The 16,899-nt window shown below is 51.7% G+C and overlaps 7 protein-coding genes across 7 annotated transcripts; 4 read left to right on the top strand and 3 right to left on the bottom strand.

Moving 5' to 3' along the window:
• Positions 1–2,022: 2,022 nt before the first annotated feature.
• On the top strand, positions 2,023–4,177 carry BP01DRAFT_288395 (putative MFS monosaccharide transporter; the record flags this gene model as incomplete). The annotated part of the gene is made up of 7 exons (XM_025571534.1): positions 2,023–2,416; positions 2,548–2,701; positions 2,781–3,172; positions 3,265–3,347; positions 3,424–3,652; positions 3,725–3,822; positions 3,905–4,177. 7 exons carry the CDS (start codon positions 2,023–2,025, stop codon positions 4,175–4,177), a joined length of 1,623 nt encoding a protein of 540 aa, XP_025435000.1.
• Positions 4,178–4,764: 587 nt separating this feature from the next.
• Positions 4,765–5,361, top strand: BP01DRAFT_388847 (MGMT family protein; the record flags this gene model as incomplete). Its single annotated transcript, XM_025577872.1, has 1 exon — positions 4,765–5,361. Exon 1 carries the CDS (start codon positions 4,927–4,929, stop codon positions 5,359–5,361), a length of 435 nt encoding a protein of 144 aa, XP_025434999.1. The 5' UTR covers positions 4,765–4,926.
• Positions 5,362–5,458: 97 nt separating this feature from the next.
• BP01DRAFT_388846 (C2H2-type zinc finger protein) lies at positions 5,459–7,108 on the bottom strand. Its single transcript, XM_025577871.1, has 3 exons — positions 6,691–7,108; positions 6,212–6,627; positions 5,459–6,118 (listed from the first exon to the last, which is right to left on the bottom strand). Exons 1-3 carry the CDS (start codon positions 6,709–6,711, stop codon positions 5,881–5,883), a joined length of 675 nt encoding a protein of 224 aa, XP_025434998.1. The 5' UTR covers positions 6,712–7,108; the 3' UTR covers positions 5,459–5,880.
• Positions 7,109–7,240: 132 nt separating this feature from the next.
• Positions 7,241–7,866, bottom strand: BP01DRAFT_118633 (uncharacterized protein). The gene has a single exon (XM_025570373.1). The coding sequence runs from the start codon at positions 7,637–7,639 to the stop codon at positions 7,322–7,324; it is 318 nt and encodes a 105-aa protein (XP_025434997.1). The 5' UTR covers positions 7,640–7,866; the 3' UTR covers positions 7,241–7,321.
• Positions 7,867–10,816: 2,950 nt separating this feature from the next.
• Positions 10,817–12,872, bottom strand: BP01DRAFT_288115 (CCR4-NOT transcription complex, subunit 3; the record flags this gene model as incomplete). The annotated part of the gene is made up of 3 exons (XM_025571526.1): positions 10,817–10,877; positions 10,984–12,551; positions 12,618–12,872. The coding sequence occupies 3 exons, from the start codon at positions 12,870–12,872 to the stop codon at positions 10,817–10,819; spliced, it is 1,884 nt and encodes a 627-aa protein (XP_025434996.1).
• Positions 12,873–13,256: 384 nt separating this feature from the next.
• Positions 13,257–14,723, top strand: BP01DRAFT_311857 (D-aminoacyl-tRNA deacylase). The gene is made up of 6 exons (XM_025572466.1): positions 13,257–13,315; positions 13,487–13,565; positions 13,628–13,806; positions 13,873–13,915; positions 13,978–14,204; positions 14,267–14,723. The coding sequence occupies exons 2-6, from the start codon at positions 13,559–13,561 to the stop codon at positions 14,381–14,383; spliced, it is 573 nt and encodes a 190-aa protein (XP_025434995.1). The 5' UTR covers positions 13,257–13,315; positions 13,487–13,558; the 3' UTR covers positions 14,384–14,723.
• A 247-nt stretch (positions 14,724–14,970) lies between these two features.
• On the top strand, positions 14,971–16,899 carry BP01DRAFT_353331 (peptidyl-prolyl cis-trans isomerase D). The gene is made up of 5 exons (XM_025574158.1): positions 14,971–15,099; positions 15,182–15,249; positions 15,350–15,359; positions 15,420–15,506; positions 15,608–16,899. Exons 1-5 carry the CDS (start codon positions 15,084–15,086, stop codon positions 16,546–16,548), a joined length of 1,122 nt encoding a protein of 373 aa, XP_025434994.1. The 5' UTR covers positions 14,971–15,083; the 3' UTR covers positions 16,549–16,899.

The following is a 16,899-nucleotide window of genomic DNA, read 5'->3' as shown; positions in this document are numbered from 1 at the left end:
GAGGCTGTCATACTGACTGTCAAGAGAGACAGCCCGGTAAGAACTGGTACGGAGTAAGTTACTCCGTAGTATTACCGCATTGTCCCAATCTAGTAAGGACAAGACGTCCAGTCCTGTCTTGTTGCGGTCACCGCCCGGATCAACCGTCCTCACAGGTCTGGAGTGAGGGAGAATATACATTCATCGTCATCTCCCACTCAGGGATCAGGGATACAATGACCGCTCAGTCGCGGCTTGCATCGGGTCATGATCTGAACAGAGACGCAAACAGGCAAACTACCCAAATATTACCTGGTTCAATCATTACCCGCGGGTAACTTGGCAGGGATGAGTCCGGAGACAGAGCGGCTCTCTTGGCCTCAGTCGACGGCAGCGCTTTCATATCGTTGGGTATCTCATCGGATACTGTGCTAGGTTCTCAGAAGCAGTGGTGATCTCAAAACAATTTGCAGCATGTCCACGGGCTAGAGCAACTTGACAGGAGGCTTGCGAAGGATAGGTCCAGGAGGTGGTAAACGATACTTCATTGCAAGATATGTCTGCTCGGTCCCACTCGGGTTCGGTTGGTGACCCGATGGCCGGGCTCTTTCCCTTCGGGCCATTAACTTTACAGTAGAGAAGAGCAACTTTCTACCTTGAGCGAGGAAAGCTCCGGATGGTCACTGCATCCTAGAGATCTACCTGGTTCGGTAACCTGACTCAACAGAGACTAGGGAGGCAGTTGGACGATTCTTATCATCGCGACGAACTTATAAGTAGTAGTGGAGTTTCCATTGTGGTTGCGTTGCCAATTCTGCCAAGACACAAAGATATATATTGATGTCTCTCCACTGCGGAAGCCATAGTACCCACGCTTAGCAGCATTGATGACGTAGTAGTATTGCTAGGAAAACTGAGTGGCATGTCGAGGTTGTTTGACCACTATCCATGTTGGTATTGTTTTATGCCCAAAAAGGCGAGAGTCGGAGCAGATCCGCCCGATGATCCCCAGCCAGCCAGCCATCCAACTTGAACCCCGCAAATGGATGTGACACTGCAAAAACAACTCATGCTGCTCTATGAGTGTGTCTATCTCCACGACGAACCATGTATTTAGGCTCAATCTGGCAGCAAACCATGGTTGCAAAGTCATTCACTGCCGCACAGATTGACTCTTTTTGCGGTAGAAGATCTTAGATTACTCCGTGATATAAACCCCAGATCATGCAAGTAAAAGAGCCATAGTGTCAAGGTTCTTCACACAACCCTACTTACCACTTCTTGTTTACACAATATAGACCAAAAACCCTTTTTTGAATGATTTGCTTCAGCGATAAGCTAAATCCTTAAAGATCATCGTTCCTCATCATACAACAAGAAGTCCCTGCAAGTCCCAGCACCTGACCAACCAGCCCCGACCCTAAGATCCAGACTGTTCGCCCCCCAGCTTTTTTCCCCCAGTCTATCCCGCAGCGAGCTCCATAACCACCGCCCAAAATCCCACCCCAATTCGACCTTCGGGTGTACCTCCGGACGAGGTGGGTTGTATCCAATCAGTGACCTACATCATCCCCCCCCTTCGGTAGAACCCCGAGGTCTCTCCCACCCGGAATGTAACCATATTTGACCTGATCGTGGGGTTCTGCCACTGCAGCGCTCCAACACTGCAGCAAGAGAGCGGCGACATCAGCCGATCATCATGGCCCTCATGCAAGATTCATCGGGTATTCATGTCTCGGCTGCTTGCAGCGAATACTTAAAGTAGTCTCTACAACCCCGTAGTTTTCCTCGTGGTCATCCTTTATCTATCTGCTCTTTTGTCCCGCTGTGGTAACTATAAAAGCTTCCCCCGCGTGGCTGAATGTGCTCCCAGGTGGCTGATATCAGTCTCTCCTCTTATCATTACGGATGAACGGGCATATGCATTCGACAAGAAGACCGCAGATCGCCGACTTGCTTCTACAGCACAGATAATCCTGCTAGTGTGGTCTCGTGGTCCAATATCATCCTATTGAATTGACCTGCCATTCCTCAGCACGCACAATGGACCTGATTCCCTCCTGGAACATCGTCCATCGCTTCGAGAAGCGCAAGCTTCTCATCGCCATCAACAGCGTCGCCGCCCTCTCGATCCTCTTTTTTGGATATGACCAGGGGGTGATGGCTGGGGTGAACAACTCCAAGGACTACATCGACCTGATGGGGTTCGGGTACACGAAGATGGAAAACGGGCAATTGACCGCCGTGGTGACGGACAGCCTGCTGCAGGGCGGGATTGTTCCTGTCTACTACCTGGGCACTCTGTGCGGTGCGCTGCTCGGGGGCTGGGTTGGAGATCGGATTGGGAGGATCAGAACGATTGCCCTCGGGGCGGCGTGGGCGGTGCTCGGCGCCTGTCTGCAGTGTTCGGCGCAGAATCATGATTGGATGATTTGTGGTAAGTAAGAGTTCTCAATCTATCTATACTGGATGTGATGGATGGGCATGGCATGTCCATAGTACCACACGAGTTGACATGCACGCGATCTCAGCTTGGGCCAGATGTTGATTGTTTTTGACATGATATAGCGCGCTTGGTCAACGGAGTCGGCACTGGGATTCTGAATGCTATCGTCCCGGTTTGGGCGACAGAGACGGCGGAGCACACCTCACGGGGCCAATTCATCGCGATTGAATTCACGTTAAATATCTTCGGCGTGGTGGTGGCTTATTGGCTGGAATTGTATGCTTGCTGTCCTACATCTGCCACCCAGAATATATATATATACATATATACTATATATACTAAACTGAATCCGCAGTGGTCTGTCCTTCATCGACGGCGGCAAGTCCGCCTTCCGCTGGCGATTCCCCATCGCCTTCCAGATCATCTTTCTTCTCTTGCTGTTCGGCGTGGTCTGGTTCTTCCCCGAGTCACCGCGATGGCTGGTCAAAGTCGGCCGCGAGCAAGAAGCGCGGTACATCCTGGGCCGGCTGCGAGGCGACGAGGGAGACGATGCGGTGCGAGCCGAGGCGGAGTTCCGCGACATCCAGAGCGTGGCCGAGCTCGAGCGGTCTATGAATCACAGCACCTCATATCTGGCGATGCTGTTCGGATACAAGACGGGGAAGCTGCATCTGGGTCGCCGTGTGCAGCTGGTGATCTGGCTGCAGATTATGCAAGAATGGGTGGGTATCGCAGGTGTCACCGTTTGTGCGTTGAACCCCCCCAAACCCCCAGGTTTCCTGCCAGAGATCCTCTTACTATCGAAGTAGATTGCTGATAGGATAAACACGGGTAAACAGACGCCCCGACAATCTTCAGCATTGCAGGGTTTGACTCGATGAAAAGTCAATGGTTGAGCGGACTGAACAACATCTTCTACATGGTAAGTTCCTGTCTGTCAATGTCAAATACTTCCCACGGTTGTGCCATGCATCTTTCTCACATACTGCCAAACCCAGTTCGCCACCCTTGTCTGCGTCTTCACGCTCGATCGCATCGGCCGCCGGTGGACACTCTACTGGGGATCCACCGCCCAGGGCATCGCGATGTTCCTGGCGGGAGGATTTTCGCGATTGGCCATTGATGCTCGCGAGGCGGGCCACGGCGACAAGGCGGCCTCATATGGAGCCGCCGCCGCCGCGATGATCTTCATCTTCACCTCTGTGTTTGGGGCGACATGGCTGACAGGTTCGTTCCGTGATCACTCACCCAATTAAATGACAGGAAAAGCGAGGAGTCATGGTTGGCTGATTCCAATAGTGCCCTGGATTTATCCAGCCGAGATCTATCCGCTTGCGGTGCGGGCCCGCGGAAATGCCTGGGGCGTGGTTGGGTGGAGCATAGGAAATGGGTGGTTGGTAAGTGGTATCTCTCATTAATTCATGCACTGACTATGTACGAAAAGCCCCGCCGGAGACTGACAATTGACAATGAATCTAGACCCTTCTATGCCCCGTGATGTTCAGCGCGATCGGCGAAAAGACGCTATATGTGTTTGCAGCAAGCAATGTCATCACAATTCCGATGGTCTGGGCGTTGTACCCGGAGAGCAACCAGCGGACGCTGGAAGATATGGATCTATTATTTGCAGCGGACACTCCCTGGGTCTGGGATGCGGAGAAGACGTTTGCGAGGCTGAAGGCGGAAAATCCGGGGTATGTTGAGACTACGGCCAGGAAGGGGAGCTTGGTGGTGGAGCATGTGAATGTATAGGAGAATCGAGGCGAGACTACCGGCATTTTCCTACAACCAGTAATATCATCATACTTATAGTAAATTATTCTTCAAAGCTACTACCTAGTAGTAGTGTTGACTACGACTAGAGTCATAAAGGTATTGTTCACCGGCCACTCACATGCAATGGAGATCTAAATTGTGAGACTGCATCCATGCATGTCTTCAGTTCCGCTCTCGACTTAGAGGCCCCAATAGTCTGGCTAGGCTCACAGACGTAGTCGTAAGTCGATTCCAATCAGACCGCAGATATTAGTAGACATGGTTACCACACTATCCGGCCGGCTAACGTTCCGAGCGGACGCGATGATTGGTCACTTTGACAACAACCCCGAAAGCTCATCCCTGGAGCCTGGCTACTGTACTTATACGGGGCGTTCCCCAGGACAGACACGAAACGAAAGAATCTATTTATCGCGCTGCAAGCCCAAGGTCAAAACTAGTGGGAGCTCCCAGCAAGTCCAGGTAGGTATTCACCGTGACTTCCAGAACACGAGCGAGCTTACTAATCACCACGAGACAGAATCAAACAACCCTACTGAATCACTGTGAACATACAGCATCACAAGAAAAAAAAAAAAAACCAACCTAGCTTCTTCTCAGCATATTCATTTGAAGTTACAGGAGATACAAGCGCTGTCTCATCAAAAATACACCCCCCGCGAATCGCGTAATCTCTACCCAACATCAACCGCTATACAACCTTCGTAGTACACTCTACCTTGAAGATGCCTACTGCATTCGCGACGACAACGACACCAACCCAATCCAGCAACATTGCTCCCGCTCCCTCAAAGATAATTCACCGCATCCGCACCCATCCTACCCTTCCCCCGCACCGCCGAAAGATCTACCTGACTCTACTCACCGTCCCCGCGGGAAGATGGACGACGTACGCTGCCCTGGCCAAGCACCTGGGCACCAGCCCGCGGGCCATCGGCGCCGCGATGCGTCTGAACCCCTTTGCCCCGGACGTGCCGTGCCACCGCGTGCTGGGGGGTCCCGGGCGGTTGGTCGGGTATTCCGGGGGCCCGGGGGCGGCCCCGGGGAAAGCGAAAGAAGGGGTGGGAATGAAGCGACGGTTGCTGGAGGGGGAAGGGGTTTGTTTTGATGGGGAGGGGGTGGCAAGGGGGATTTGTTTTGTTGATTTTGAGAGGATGTGATGGGTCAAGGTTTTTATGGTTCTAATTCATTGGCGTCATGAAGTGAAGGGACTGAGTTGCTAAGCGATGCGTGCGGGTAGTTATCATGCGACACGATGTCGAATTATAAGGTATGATTTATATCTTCAATTATGTAAGGGAACAGAAACAAACCAAAAGGATAATGGAAAAGAAACAAGCACAAATCAATAAACCAAGGGAGCCTCAATAGATAACACCAAGTCCAATACAGTTTCACTGTACATGCAACCCAGCCTCGACCCTGAACGCCTACCCCTCCGACCAACCTTTGTCACTCTATTGGAAGGTTGCATCATGTAGACATCACATAAAAACGACATTGAAAAAAAAAAAGAGAAAACATGACAGAACATAGGAAGGGGACATAAGGACATCATGATACATAAACATCAAGACAAAGGAAAAGGGTATCTCTATTCATAACACACACACACACAGACAGACACAAAGCAGGGCAGGCAAGGCTAGGCATGGCTAGGCAGACAGGAAGACATCCCTCTAAGCTGTCTTGGCCCGCTTGGCTGCTCGCCGCTTGGGGACGTCCCAGTGGTGGAAGGAGCGCAAATGCTCAATCAGATGGTCTCGACGCGGAAAGCCATTGCCATCCTTGCGGAGACATTCCTGTACAGGACAGTCCTGGAAGACAGGATTGTGGACGCTGGTCTGATGGCGTTTGAGATCGGCAGGCCGGGTAAACGCCTTGTTGCAGTCCTGGCAGGTATAGGGCTTGACGGGTCTGTAGGGTCCGGATGTTAGTCTTTGCTGACCAATGACCACAAGAATGAAAATGGAAAAAAAAAAAAAAAAATAGAAAATTTCGGTAACTCACTTGGACGCGTCGAGGGTCTCGTAACTTTCAACGGGCGAGTAAACAATTTCCGGATTCGGGCTGGATTGGGTGGGGATCCACTCTATATTGGGCACCGGAAAGGAAGACGGTTGAACTGGAAGCTGGTGGAACGAGTAGGCTTCGGGTGAGTAGACCATCGGCGAGGCCGTGAAGGTGTTGGTATTGTTGCAAGGGTAGTACATGTCGAAAGTTGAGGAGGCAACAGTCTGGGGGGAACTGAAGGGAGTCGAGTCGTATGATGAGGGCTCGAAGGTGGGCGGCGCAAATGACATCTCCGTGCCTACCATCCCATACAATGATGGATGGCCCATGTATCCCAGAGTCGAAGGCATCGACTCTTCACTGCTGGTCGAGTACGAGTGTTCCATTGGTGGACATTCATGCATAGAAGGACTCTAGAAGGGGTTTGCATCAGTCTTCTATTTCAGAATCGAAAAATCCTGGGCCTGGAAACTCACCATTGCAGACATGGCATACATTGTGGAGTTCAGAAAAAGGGCAAAGAAAGTATGTACAGCGGTGAAAGAGCGATGAAAGACACTTTCAAGAGAAAGAGAGAAAGTTCAAGGAAGTCAATAGCTGGCAGGGGTTCTTTTATCTAGCAGAGAATTGTGATACTAGAGGATAACAAGCAAAAGCCCGAATCAGCCAGCCTGGGCTCTCCGGGTTTTTATAACCATTGTGTTCTTTGATCAGGTCAGGTCGACTACGTCGCACTTGCATTAGACGCGGCCGGTGGCTTCTCCACTGTGAAAACAGCCCAAACGGCCAGTGCCAGAGAAGCTAAGCAACACGAACGCACCCACGGCGACATCATCAGGTGAGCGCGCTACCAACTAGAATGATCTTCCACTAAAAAGCTAGGGTGGGTGGGCAGGGAAGGGAAGAGTGGATGTGGGAGGGAGTAATGAGGGGTGGAGGTGTGGGAAAGACTCAATGCAGCCTAGGAGTAAGTAAGTTAGTTAGTAAAGTTGGTCTAGTCTGGGAGCCCTGGGATTGTGGGAAAGCCGGGAATCCTAATGAATGCAGGAGGGAAATGGAGTGAATTGGAGGGAGAAAACACCACACAGCCCCCGCCAGCGGGGCACTTCAATTGGCGAGCAAGCGGGATTGCAAACCTTTGGAAGTGAAGCGATCCCAGCTAGTGCTGACGCTAGAAACGCTAGAAGCACCGAAGAACCAGAAGCACCTTCTTTCCCAGCTTCTAGAGGCAAAGGGGACGGATTGATTGGTAGTTGGCACGGAAAGTAACCAGCGACGGGCTCCACTCCGGCCCGAGAAAAAAGAGGAGCCATTCCAGGCTAAGTTAACCAGCCAGAAAGTCCAAGACACTCTGCGGTGAAGGCTGACACTCCCAATCAACCTAATCATCCTGATATCGTCATAGGGAACAGCGATCCCCCACATGAGCCGAAAAGGGTAACCTTCATAGGTAAACAAATAAATAAACTAGGGAAAACAGACTCGGTGGAGCGTCGGCTGCTACCAACTTAGTCGCAAGTTGGGCCTCGATGATGGATCTTCCAAGGTTCTGGAAAAAAATGATGCGGGCTAGGATTGATTCCTGACTCGTTCCAACAAGACCGCCATTTGCCTTCGGATCTTGCTTTCATCTCCCCATCCCCCAGGCGGGAAACTTTGAGCGGAGCCTACCGACGAAGCTCGTCAGATGCATTGGGGAAAAAACGAGACGGAGCGGAATCCCATTCCGATGATGTCGACAACAAGAGTCAAAAGTACTAGACTGCTGCTGTACTTCATCTGTCACGAGCCGCATTTGTGCAGGAGTCATTGACCTCCGGGGGCCATCGGGCAAACGAGATGCAGAAAATGCATATGGATGGGGGGGAGGGGGGGGAAGAAGGCGGGAGGAACGTGATCGTTGCAGCGAGCGAATGGGGAGAGATCGAATCGATCGGAATGGATCGTGGGTGGTTGGCGATAAGAAATGCGAACAGACGACAGCAAAGCCCTCGAATCTGGCAATGGTAATTTCCCCGGCCGGGAATAGGCAGACTTAGCCAGCTGCAACCGCGCACTGCGGCACGGGCTTCCCGGGGCGTTTGTGGACAACGATCGGATTGAGCTCTCCTTCACTTCTCGATAGCCTTGTTGTTAGTGCCGAGAAGCGCGAAGCACGGTTGGTGCTCGTCGGTCTGGGGAAAGAAATGAACAATGACGAATAATTATGAATGATAATAAAGATGATGATATTGCGGGAACAAGAAGAAGAAGAAGAAGAAGAAGAAACTACAGAAGATGAAGTTACAATTCCTCCATAACCCGCACAGCCCCCCTTGCGGTCAGAATGAGAGTGATGGAGAGGTTCAAAGCTGACCTCCTCCTCCGCCTTCAATGATCTAAGCGGTTCCTGCGCGTGTAAAATTGCGCATGACATGAAGCTCTCTATCGTTCCTGCGGATTGAAGGAGGAAGTGAGGCGGCTGCGCGGTATTACCCCAGACCAGTATGCTTCCATGTCTTGAATTGTTGCTGCACAGCTTACTTGTTGCGTTACAATTAGTTATCGACTGAGGACTCATCGAGGACCGATTTAACCGAGCAGGGCTCCCCGCGAGGTTGTCTGCCGCGGCTCCAGGTAACCACAAAGTACTTAGCATTATCAACTACCACGATCCGCTCAGTAATCCATCATCCGTGCTTGGAGAGTACACGGTAAACTACCTAGTAAGTACTGCCTGTAGTACGCAGCTAAGGGCAGGGTCTACTGGTCTCGACTGGTCTTTCCTCTCGCCGGTTGATCCAAGCGGCGGCAATTCATCATCGCAAGGACCCATTTTCTTCCTTATCCTCGAACATCCTTAATTTCCCTTCAGCCTCATGCTCCCCTCGGTCCCCACGGGAGTGATACCCAATCTACTATTTGGTCCATACCAATCTACAAATCGATTCTAGCTCCAATCTCTCGAGAGCCGAGAGTACGTACGTACGTATGTACCACTTTGAAAAAAAAGAGGGTCCCGTCTCGCGGCTCACCACCAGTCTTTTCCCCTGCAGGTTTAGACACTAAGTAGATCTCAAATCCAATTTCCTTTGTCTTTCTTTCCCATCATCAGCTCGGTCCCCTCTGTGCATTCTCCTCCTCTTTTCTCTCCATCGACTCCGAGAGTTTCCTCTCCAGTATGGACCCTCCCACTTCCCGCTTGCTCAATGCCGCCACTAAAGGCATTAATTCGGAGTCAAAATGGATAGGAAGGGGGGGGAAAAAAACATAAAAAAAATCGGGTCCGTGCTGGACAATCCTCTCTCTCTCTCTCTTCCTTACTATTTTTACACCGACTTTCTACCGTATCATCTGATATACGGTGAGTAAATGAGAGTCTAAGAGAGAGCACGGAGCACCCATTCCTCGTCTTCATGGAGTTCGATGACGTCGAGTCTGAAAAATTCTCATTTCATGTTTCTTTGTTTACCTGTTGTGGAAGGGGGTTGTACGATACTCCGTACCTACGGTAGTTCCCTTCCCAGATGCTCTCCGTATTTTGCCCACCCTGCATGATTCCCGCCCTCCCTTTTTCTTTTCTCCAACTACAGTCTACTCTGAAAAAGGTGAAGAACTGCTGCATGTCATGTCGCAGATCTGCCGACATCGTCCTTCACTCCTCCCAAATCCTTGATGAAAATGCAACAGAAGAACCCGAACATACTTTCGGTAGATGCAACTCTCATTCTCCCTCCCCTCCCCTCCCCTCTTCCTCCACCCTCTGAAACCATTCACCCCTCCATGACCCGTTTCAGCTCCGTTCAGGCATCCTCTTCCTCCTTGACCCCTCTCTCCCCCACCTTCCTTCCCTTCATCACAATATCAGAGACAGCAGGGTGAACCTGGCTTTCTCAAAAGCACCCACTCTACTCTAGAACATCTACGGCATGCAGATCCTACCCCGGAAGGTTTACAACCTCTGCTCATGACTGAGACCCTCCGGCCGAATGTAATGGCCGATGGACTAGATGGCTGGAATGAAATCCATGATTGTACATCTGGCCATCTCCAAAAAGGATGTACCAAGCCAGACACCCCAAAAAGAGAAAAAGAAAAGAAAAGAACAGGACCAAGATCAACCGAAACATTGACCCTTTTTACCCAACACCAAAGGTCAAGGATCTCAACAAATTGAGAAGGACATCTCTTCTTGTGCGATTGTATTTTGCCATCGGCCCACGTTTAAGAAAAGAAACCCCAGCGCAGAAACTCCCAGTCTGTTGTCCCGCAAAAAGACCCCCTTGACTATTCGTAAGACTTCGTCCCTTGCATGCTTTGAAAAAAGAATCAATGACAACAAGAACGGAAAAAGAAAATCAGCAACAAACAAGAGATTCGCACCGACCATAAACATAGCAGATCAAACACACAAGACAGCTCGATCAATGAAGAACAACACCACACCTCACCAAAGCGGGCTGCTATTCGAGGATAAGAAAGAATCGGGTGTCCTTATGATTTCTGCTGTTTTGATTCTTCATCTACAAAATGTGTGAGATCCAGCGAAAATCAAACACTGACACATGTACACAAACATTCCCTCCCGCTCAAAGTGTTGCTGGTTGCGTCCTTGGAGTATGTTTACAGTTCGTCCTCAAGGTACTTGTAGACGAACTTGAAATCTGCCTTGCGACGGTTCATCCTGTAGTCCTCAGTTAGTTGACGACTGTGTTGTGTACCAGCTCACTTTCCCCCCCATAAAGGGCAACGTGCAAAGGTCTACAAAGGATTGGAAAGAAAACACATACCATGTGCTTTCATAATCGAAAAAGCGATAGGTTCCCTGTTCGAACTCCTCGGTGATGGTCTTAGGTTCTTCGTGTCGCTGGAACCACGTCTGGTATTGCTTGTGGAACCGCCAGCTCTGGTTCTTCAACGCCTTGGCGGCCAAGTATTGCTGATACGAGCCCTGGCGGTAGTAGAACAGATAGAATAGAGTATCGGTGTCAATGCGACCTGTCTCGTAGAGCCGCGGGTCGTCGAAGATTGGGAGAGGTTCCTGGGGGTAATAGAGCGGGGTGTTGTACGGGTTCTGCGGCTTGTAGTGACGGGGTTTCTCGGCGTCGGCCGGCTCCGGGCAATTGGCAAGGGAGGCGGCCAGTAAGCGCTGCACCGACGGGGATGGGTTGGTCGCACTGGCGGCGGCGCGGCTCTTGGTCACTTCAAATGATTGAATAAGATCCTGCAGGCCCGGCGGCAGATGATAAATAGACTCCTCGCTGTCGCGCAATGCCTCCTTGCTGCTCGACTCGCCGTTGGTCGTCGTGGCTCGTAGCTTGTTATCGCTACCCGAGGCCTCAACCTTCTCCATGGCAGGGGTCTGTGGTTGCATGCCTCGCGACGATGTGCTTGCGCTGGCAACGTGCGGACTCGCGGCAGGAGTCTTGGATTTTCCGCTGCCACTCGACTCCTCGCCTGCTATCGTGACTCCCGAAGAAGTCCGGACGACAGGTTGTGCAGGAGCGACGCTAGGGGATGCGGTTGTGGAGGTGGAGGGTTTGGATGCAGGTACAGCGTGCGGGAAAGCGGGGCTCGCGCCTGGCGGCGGTGGCAGAGGTGCGATGCCTACGCCGTTCTTATCGCTGGCAGCAGCCGCGGCGGCTGCAGAGGCGTACTTGAGTGTCTCACCTGGCAGGCGCGTTGGAGGCGGGGCGGGCTTCATGCCAGAGGTGGCACTTGTTGATGTCGCGGGGTGGAGCGTAGCCAACACGGGAAGAGGAGATTTCATCTGGGCGGAAGGTCGTCGAGGGCCAGCAGTGTCGTTCTTCGCTTTCGACTTGATCAACTCCGGTTCTTCCTCTTGAATCGACTGGGTATCTTGCGACGATACGCGGTCGTTGTCACCCGCAATGCCGAACTGCATCTCTGCCTCATTGTCCATGTTCAGATCATCGTATAGAGTTTCGTCCTCGCCTGAGTAGTCTAGGTTGTGCCCATCTTCGACATAGTACTTGATACTCTCTTTGAGGTCTAGGACCTGTTGCGTTTCGACGTTGCCGTTCTGCAGCGACCGTAAGAGCAATTCCAGCTTATTGACATGCCACTTATGACGCTCCGTTATCCGCGAGATATCTGATAGACGATTCGTTTTGGCCACATCCTTCTTCCCCTTCTTCATCTGCATATGTAACGTCTCCTCTTCGGCCTCCATAGCCTCGATCCTTTGTTGTAGCTCGTCGACCATATTCGACAGGAACTCGCATGTTTCCACCTTCTCCTTCTCCTTAGGATCCAGCCTCGACGCTGCAGACAAACCCTCCTTGGAGTATGCTTTCGTCTTCATCTCTTTCTCGACGGCCTTGAATTGCTCCATACACTAAGCTCCTCGTCAGCAAACAGCTCCCCTCCACGCCGGGGCATTGAAGGGCGGGAGGATGCGCACGGTCTCAATGGCTCTGCGCTGCTCGAGCAGCGGACCCTTGTCCTTCACTTCATTTCCAGACGCCCATGACTTGATCTGATCTCGATACCGTTGAAGTTTTTTGATCTCGCGCTTCAGGTTTTCCTCGAGCTTATCCCGCTGGGTGTGATTCGTTGTCGAGCGGATCTTCTCGTAGATGCCCTCGAAGGTTACGATGCCTTCAGCGACCTTCTTGAAAGTCTTGTCAATCTCCTGTTGCGTTTTCCGGGACGTCATGGCGGCGACCGTTCACATGAACAGAGAAAGTTAGGCCTCGAAAATTGACGTGGGCGATGGGACTCGACGGCCGAGGAAAGATAGGATAAACGGGATGGAAGGACGCAGGGCGACGGAGGAGAATTTTAGACGGTCTGGCGCGTGTGGGCAATCTTCTGCCTCCGCAGCTCTTTGTTGACAAAAACGCGGGCGAAAGCGTGAATGGGATTTTTTTTTGGAGGACACAGTGAAGGAGTGTCCAATCTCCTGATACATTTGGTCCTGGACTCACAGCAGCTGGTGATGCCTGAAACAGTAGGCGGTCACGGATGACGGGCATAACCGATTCCGGGGGCGGCGAGCGGGTAAACCACTATTCCTCCTCCTTCGTCATACATGATTTGGTTCATGGTGATTTGCTGAACTACTCAACAACTTTTGGTGAAACTGTTGAGCCTTGAGGTATGGGCATCGCAGTTTCTTGTTGTCTTATTGAGCTGGATGACTCCTTGGACCTGTGTGTGTGCTGACATACTCCCTTGACTTGTTCTCTCCCAGAAGTAAGTATTGGTTATGCGCCGCCGGTTGCAGTTACCCGCTCGCCGCATGGAGCCCGACATTGACAAGCATTCTAGAAATTCTTACCAAACTACTCGTCGCTGGGACTATCACAACATAACCTTAATTGTCATTGAGTGTATTGCAAGATGAAGGGTGCGCAACCTACCATGGGACGCGTAAGAAATAAAACAGCGCTGACTGGTACTCCTTCATAGCGGTCATCCAACGAGTCAAATCCGCCTCAGTCACCGTCGACGGGCAGCTTGTCTCGTCGATCGGCCAGGGGCTTCTTGTGCTTGCCGGTGTAGGGAAAGACGACACAGAGAAAGATGCCGATACCATGGTTCAGCGCGTCTTGAAAGCCAAACTCTGGTCAGATGAGAACCAGAAACAGGTGAGTTAGAAGACGCGATTGCGGTTCGTACAACACACATCTGACGCGGCGGGTTGCGGCTTCCAGTGGAAGAAAAACGTTCAGGATATCGATGGAGAAGTGCTTTGCGGTACGGCCATCCCTCCGACGAGTCTTGTGGGTGCACTTCGCTGACCCCCCCTGCCCAACCAGTGTCCCAATTTACACTCTATGGCCAGTTGAAGAAAGGCAGCAAACCGGATTTTCATGGTGCAGCCGATGTGGAGACGGCGCGCAAACTCTACGACTACTTCTACCAGAAGCTGAGCAACAGCTACAAGCCGGAGCGGGTGAAGAATGGCATCTTCCAGGCGATGATGGAGGTCGAGCTGAAGAACGACGGGCCGGTGGGTGTAGATTACCGCAGTGAAGATGCGGTGGTAAAGCTCTCGCTTCTCTTCCTGCTTCCCTCCCCGATGTTGCTGGACTGACGCTGAGATAGGTTACGATCGATATCGACACCCAACTACCGAAGAAAGAGAAGGAGAAAGGGGCGGAGCCCCAAGAGACACGGCCCCAGACTTTCGAATTTCAGATACCCCCGGAGTTATTGGATTGATAGATACATGAGCGATGGGCGTCAGGATGAACATACGATGATGATGACGGGTTCTTGTGTACATATAGAAAAAAAGTTATAGATATACCCCATAATAGAGAAGGAGGTGGTTGGTGCAAGGTGATAATAGGAAGGGAGGGAATTCCAGGAGCATAACATACTTTGGAAGCATTACAGTACATTTATGATCGGTGAGTACGTGAGTAGTACGAGAGGAGACCGTAGATATTAGATCCCCACCTATCAGACCACCAGCATCGATCGATCGTGAACTACTAGTCTGAATTTATCCCCCTCAAGTGACAAGGAGGAGACGAAGAGAGGGAGAGGGGGAGATTTGGAGGTTTAACAGCGGAATGTGACGGGGAGGAAAAGAGAAAAAGCAACTAACGTCTAAAGGCGGATGAATGAAAATGATGGGCCGAAACGATGGAAGCTTCTTGAAGCATCGCAGTCCAGAGCCCACTTCTTGCCTCTTTTAGCTCTCTCTCTCTCTTCCTTTCCTTTCCTTTTCTCCTCATTTATCCACTTCAACTTGTTCATTGTCTGGACTCCTGGTGTCTATACTCCCTACTACTTCTTCCTAACTCTCTCTCTCTCTCTCTCTCTCTCTCCTCCCCTCGTCTTGATCTACATCCCTTCTATTTCGGTTTCCAATTGTCATATTCTCTCTCTACTTTTTTCACCACCATAGTTCATCATGGCCGAGTCTCAGCGTGAGTTCCGACTTCCAGTTCTTCCCCGCCGCGGGGGTTAAGCTTCAAAGCTCCCGACGACTGACACATGGCGCTCTCACAGGCCGCCCCCGTGTTTTTTTCGACATTCAGATCGGTGAGCAGAAGGCCGGTCGGATTGCTCTCGAACTGGTAAGCAATTCATCCATTTTATCTATGCGACGACCACTCCGCTTCCGATTCAATACTGCCCCGGTTCACACAGCCTCGCTAACCTACCCCGCCCGCGCAGTTCAACGATGGTATAGTAACCACCTGGGCTCAACGACGCATCTTTCAAACAAATTCTGACTGAGAAATAGTCGTCCCCAAGACCGCCGAAAACTTCCGTGCACTCTCTACAGGCGAGAAGGGTGTGGGCAAGCAGGGCAAGCCATTGAGCTTCAAGGGTACGATTTGTCCATTGCCGGACTCAACCTCTTTCTCACTTCCCGTCGACCCCGGCGCGGGCCCTCCACAAGCCGTAACTGACCACCCACGACACGATTAGGTTCTATCTTTCACCGCGTGATTAAGCAGTTCATGATCCAGGGTGGTGACTTCACCGCATTTAACGGCACTGGCGGCGAGTCGATCTACGGCGAGAAATTCCCCGACGAGAACTTCGAACTCAAGCATGACCGGCCTTTCCTCCTCTCCATGGCCAATTCCGGCCCCGGCACCAACGGCAGCCAATTCTTCATCACTACTGTTCCCACTCCTCACCTCGATGGCAAGCACGTCGTGTTTGGTGAGGTGATCAACGGAAAGAGCGTTGTCCGCAAGATTGAGAATCTGCCTACCCAGGCTGATAAGCCCACCACGGATGTCACCATCGTCGACTGCGGCGAGCTCACCGGCCAGGAGTACGAGGATGCCGATAAGCAGATTCCCGATACCACTGGCGACCCTTACGAGGACTTCCCCGATGACCACCAGGGCGAGCAGCTGAGTGCTCCTGTGTGCTTTAAGATCGCCTCGGAGCTTAAGAACTTTGGAAACACGGCCTTTAAAAGCGGCAACATCGCCATGGGCCTTGAAAAATACCAGAAGGGTCTGCGCTACCTCAACGAATTCCCCGAGCCCGACGAGCAGGACCCTAAGGAGTTGGGCCCTCAGATGAAGGCTCTCCGCTTCACCCTTCACTCCAACTCCTCCCTCCTGGCGAACAAGCTTGGCCAGTTCAAGAACGCCCAGACCTGGGCCACTTATGCGTTGGATGTTGCTGCGGCCGCCGAGGCCAAGGACGCCGACAAGGCCAAGGCGTACTACCGCCGCGCCGTTGCCCTGAGCGGTCTTAAGGAGGAGGATGAGGCCCTGAACGATCTCCAGGAGGCCGATCGCCTGGCCCCTGGTGACGCGGGCATCACCAACGAGATCGCCAAGGTAAAGAAGGCTCTTAAGGACCGCCTTGCTAAGGAACGCGCGGCCGCTCAGAAATTCTTCTCATGAGAGACGAGGCGAAACCGTTCGTCATGATTCATGAATTCATGATCTAGCACCACTTCTGCTACTTGCACTTCCAGAATAAGTGACCCAATCTACCATACCACCCTCATACACTTAGTTTAATTGTTCCGACCCTTCACGTCCTGCAATGACCACATGAGTGCAGCCACGTTCTTCCGCAATATTGACCTTGCGAAATTCGTAGCTCATTGCCCTGGTGAATGACGCCCGTTGGGGCCTCTTTACCTGCACTAATACCGGCACTGGCGTCTCCTGCGAATCTTACATCGCGATCATGACCATACAACAACAATTTAATCGGAATATTCTGGCTAAAGTAGAAGGAAATGAAAC

The sequence above is a fragment of the Aspergillus saccharolyticus genome (assembly GCF_003184585.1).
Source record: "Aspergillus saccharolyticus JOP 1030-1 unplaced genomic scaffold BP01scaffold_3, whole genome shotgun sequence".
NCBI classification, from domain to species: domain Eukaryota; kingdom Fungi; phylum Ascomycota; class Eurotiomycetes; order Eurotiales; family Aspergillaceae; genus Aspergillus; species Aspergillus saccharolyticus.
This window is presented reverse-complemented; position numbering and strand designations above follow the sequence as displayed.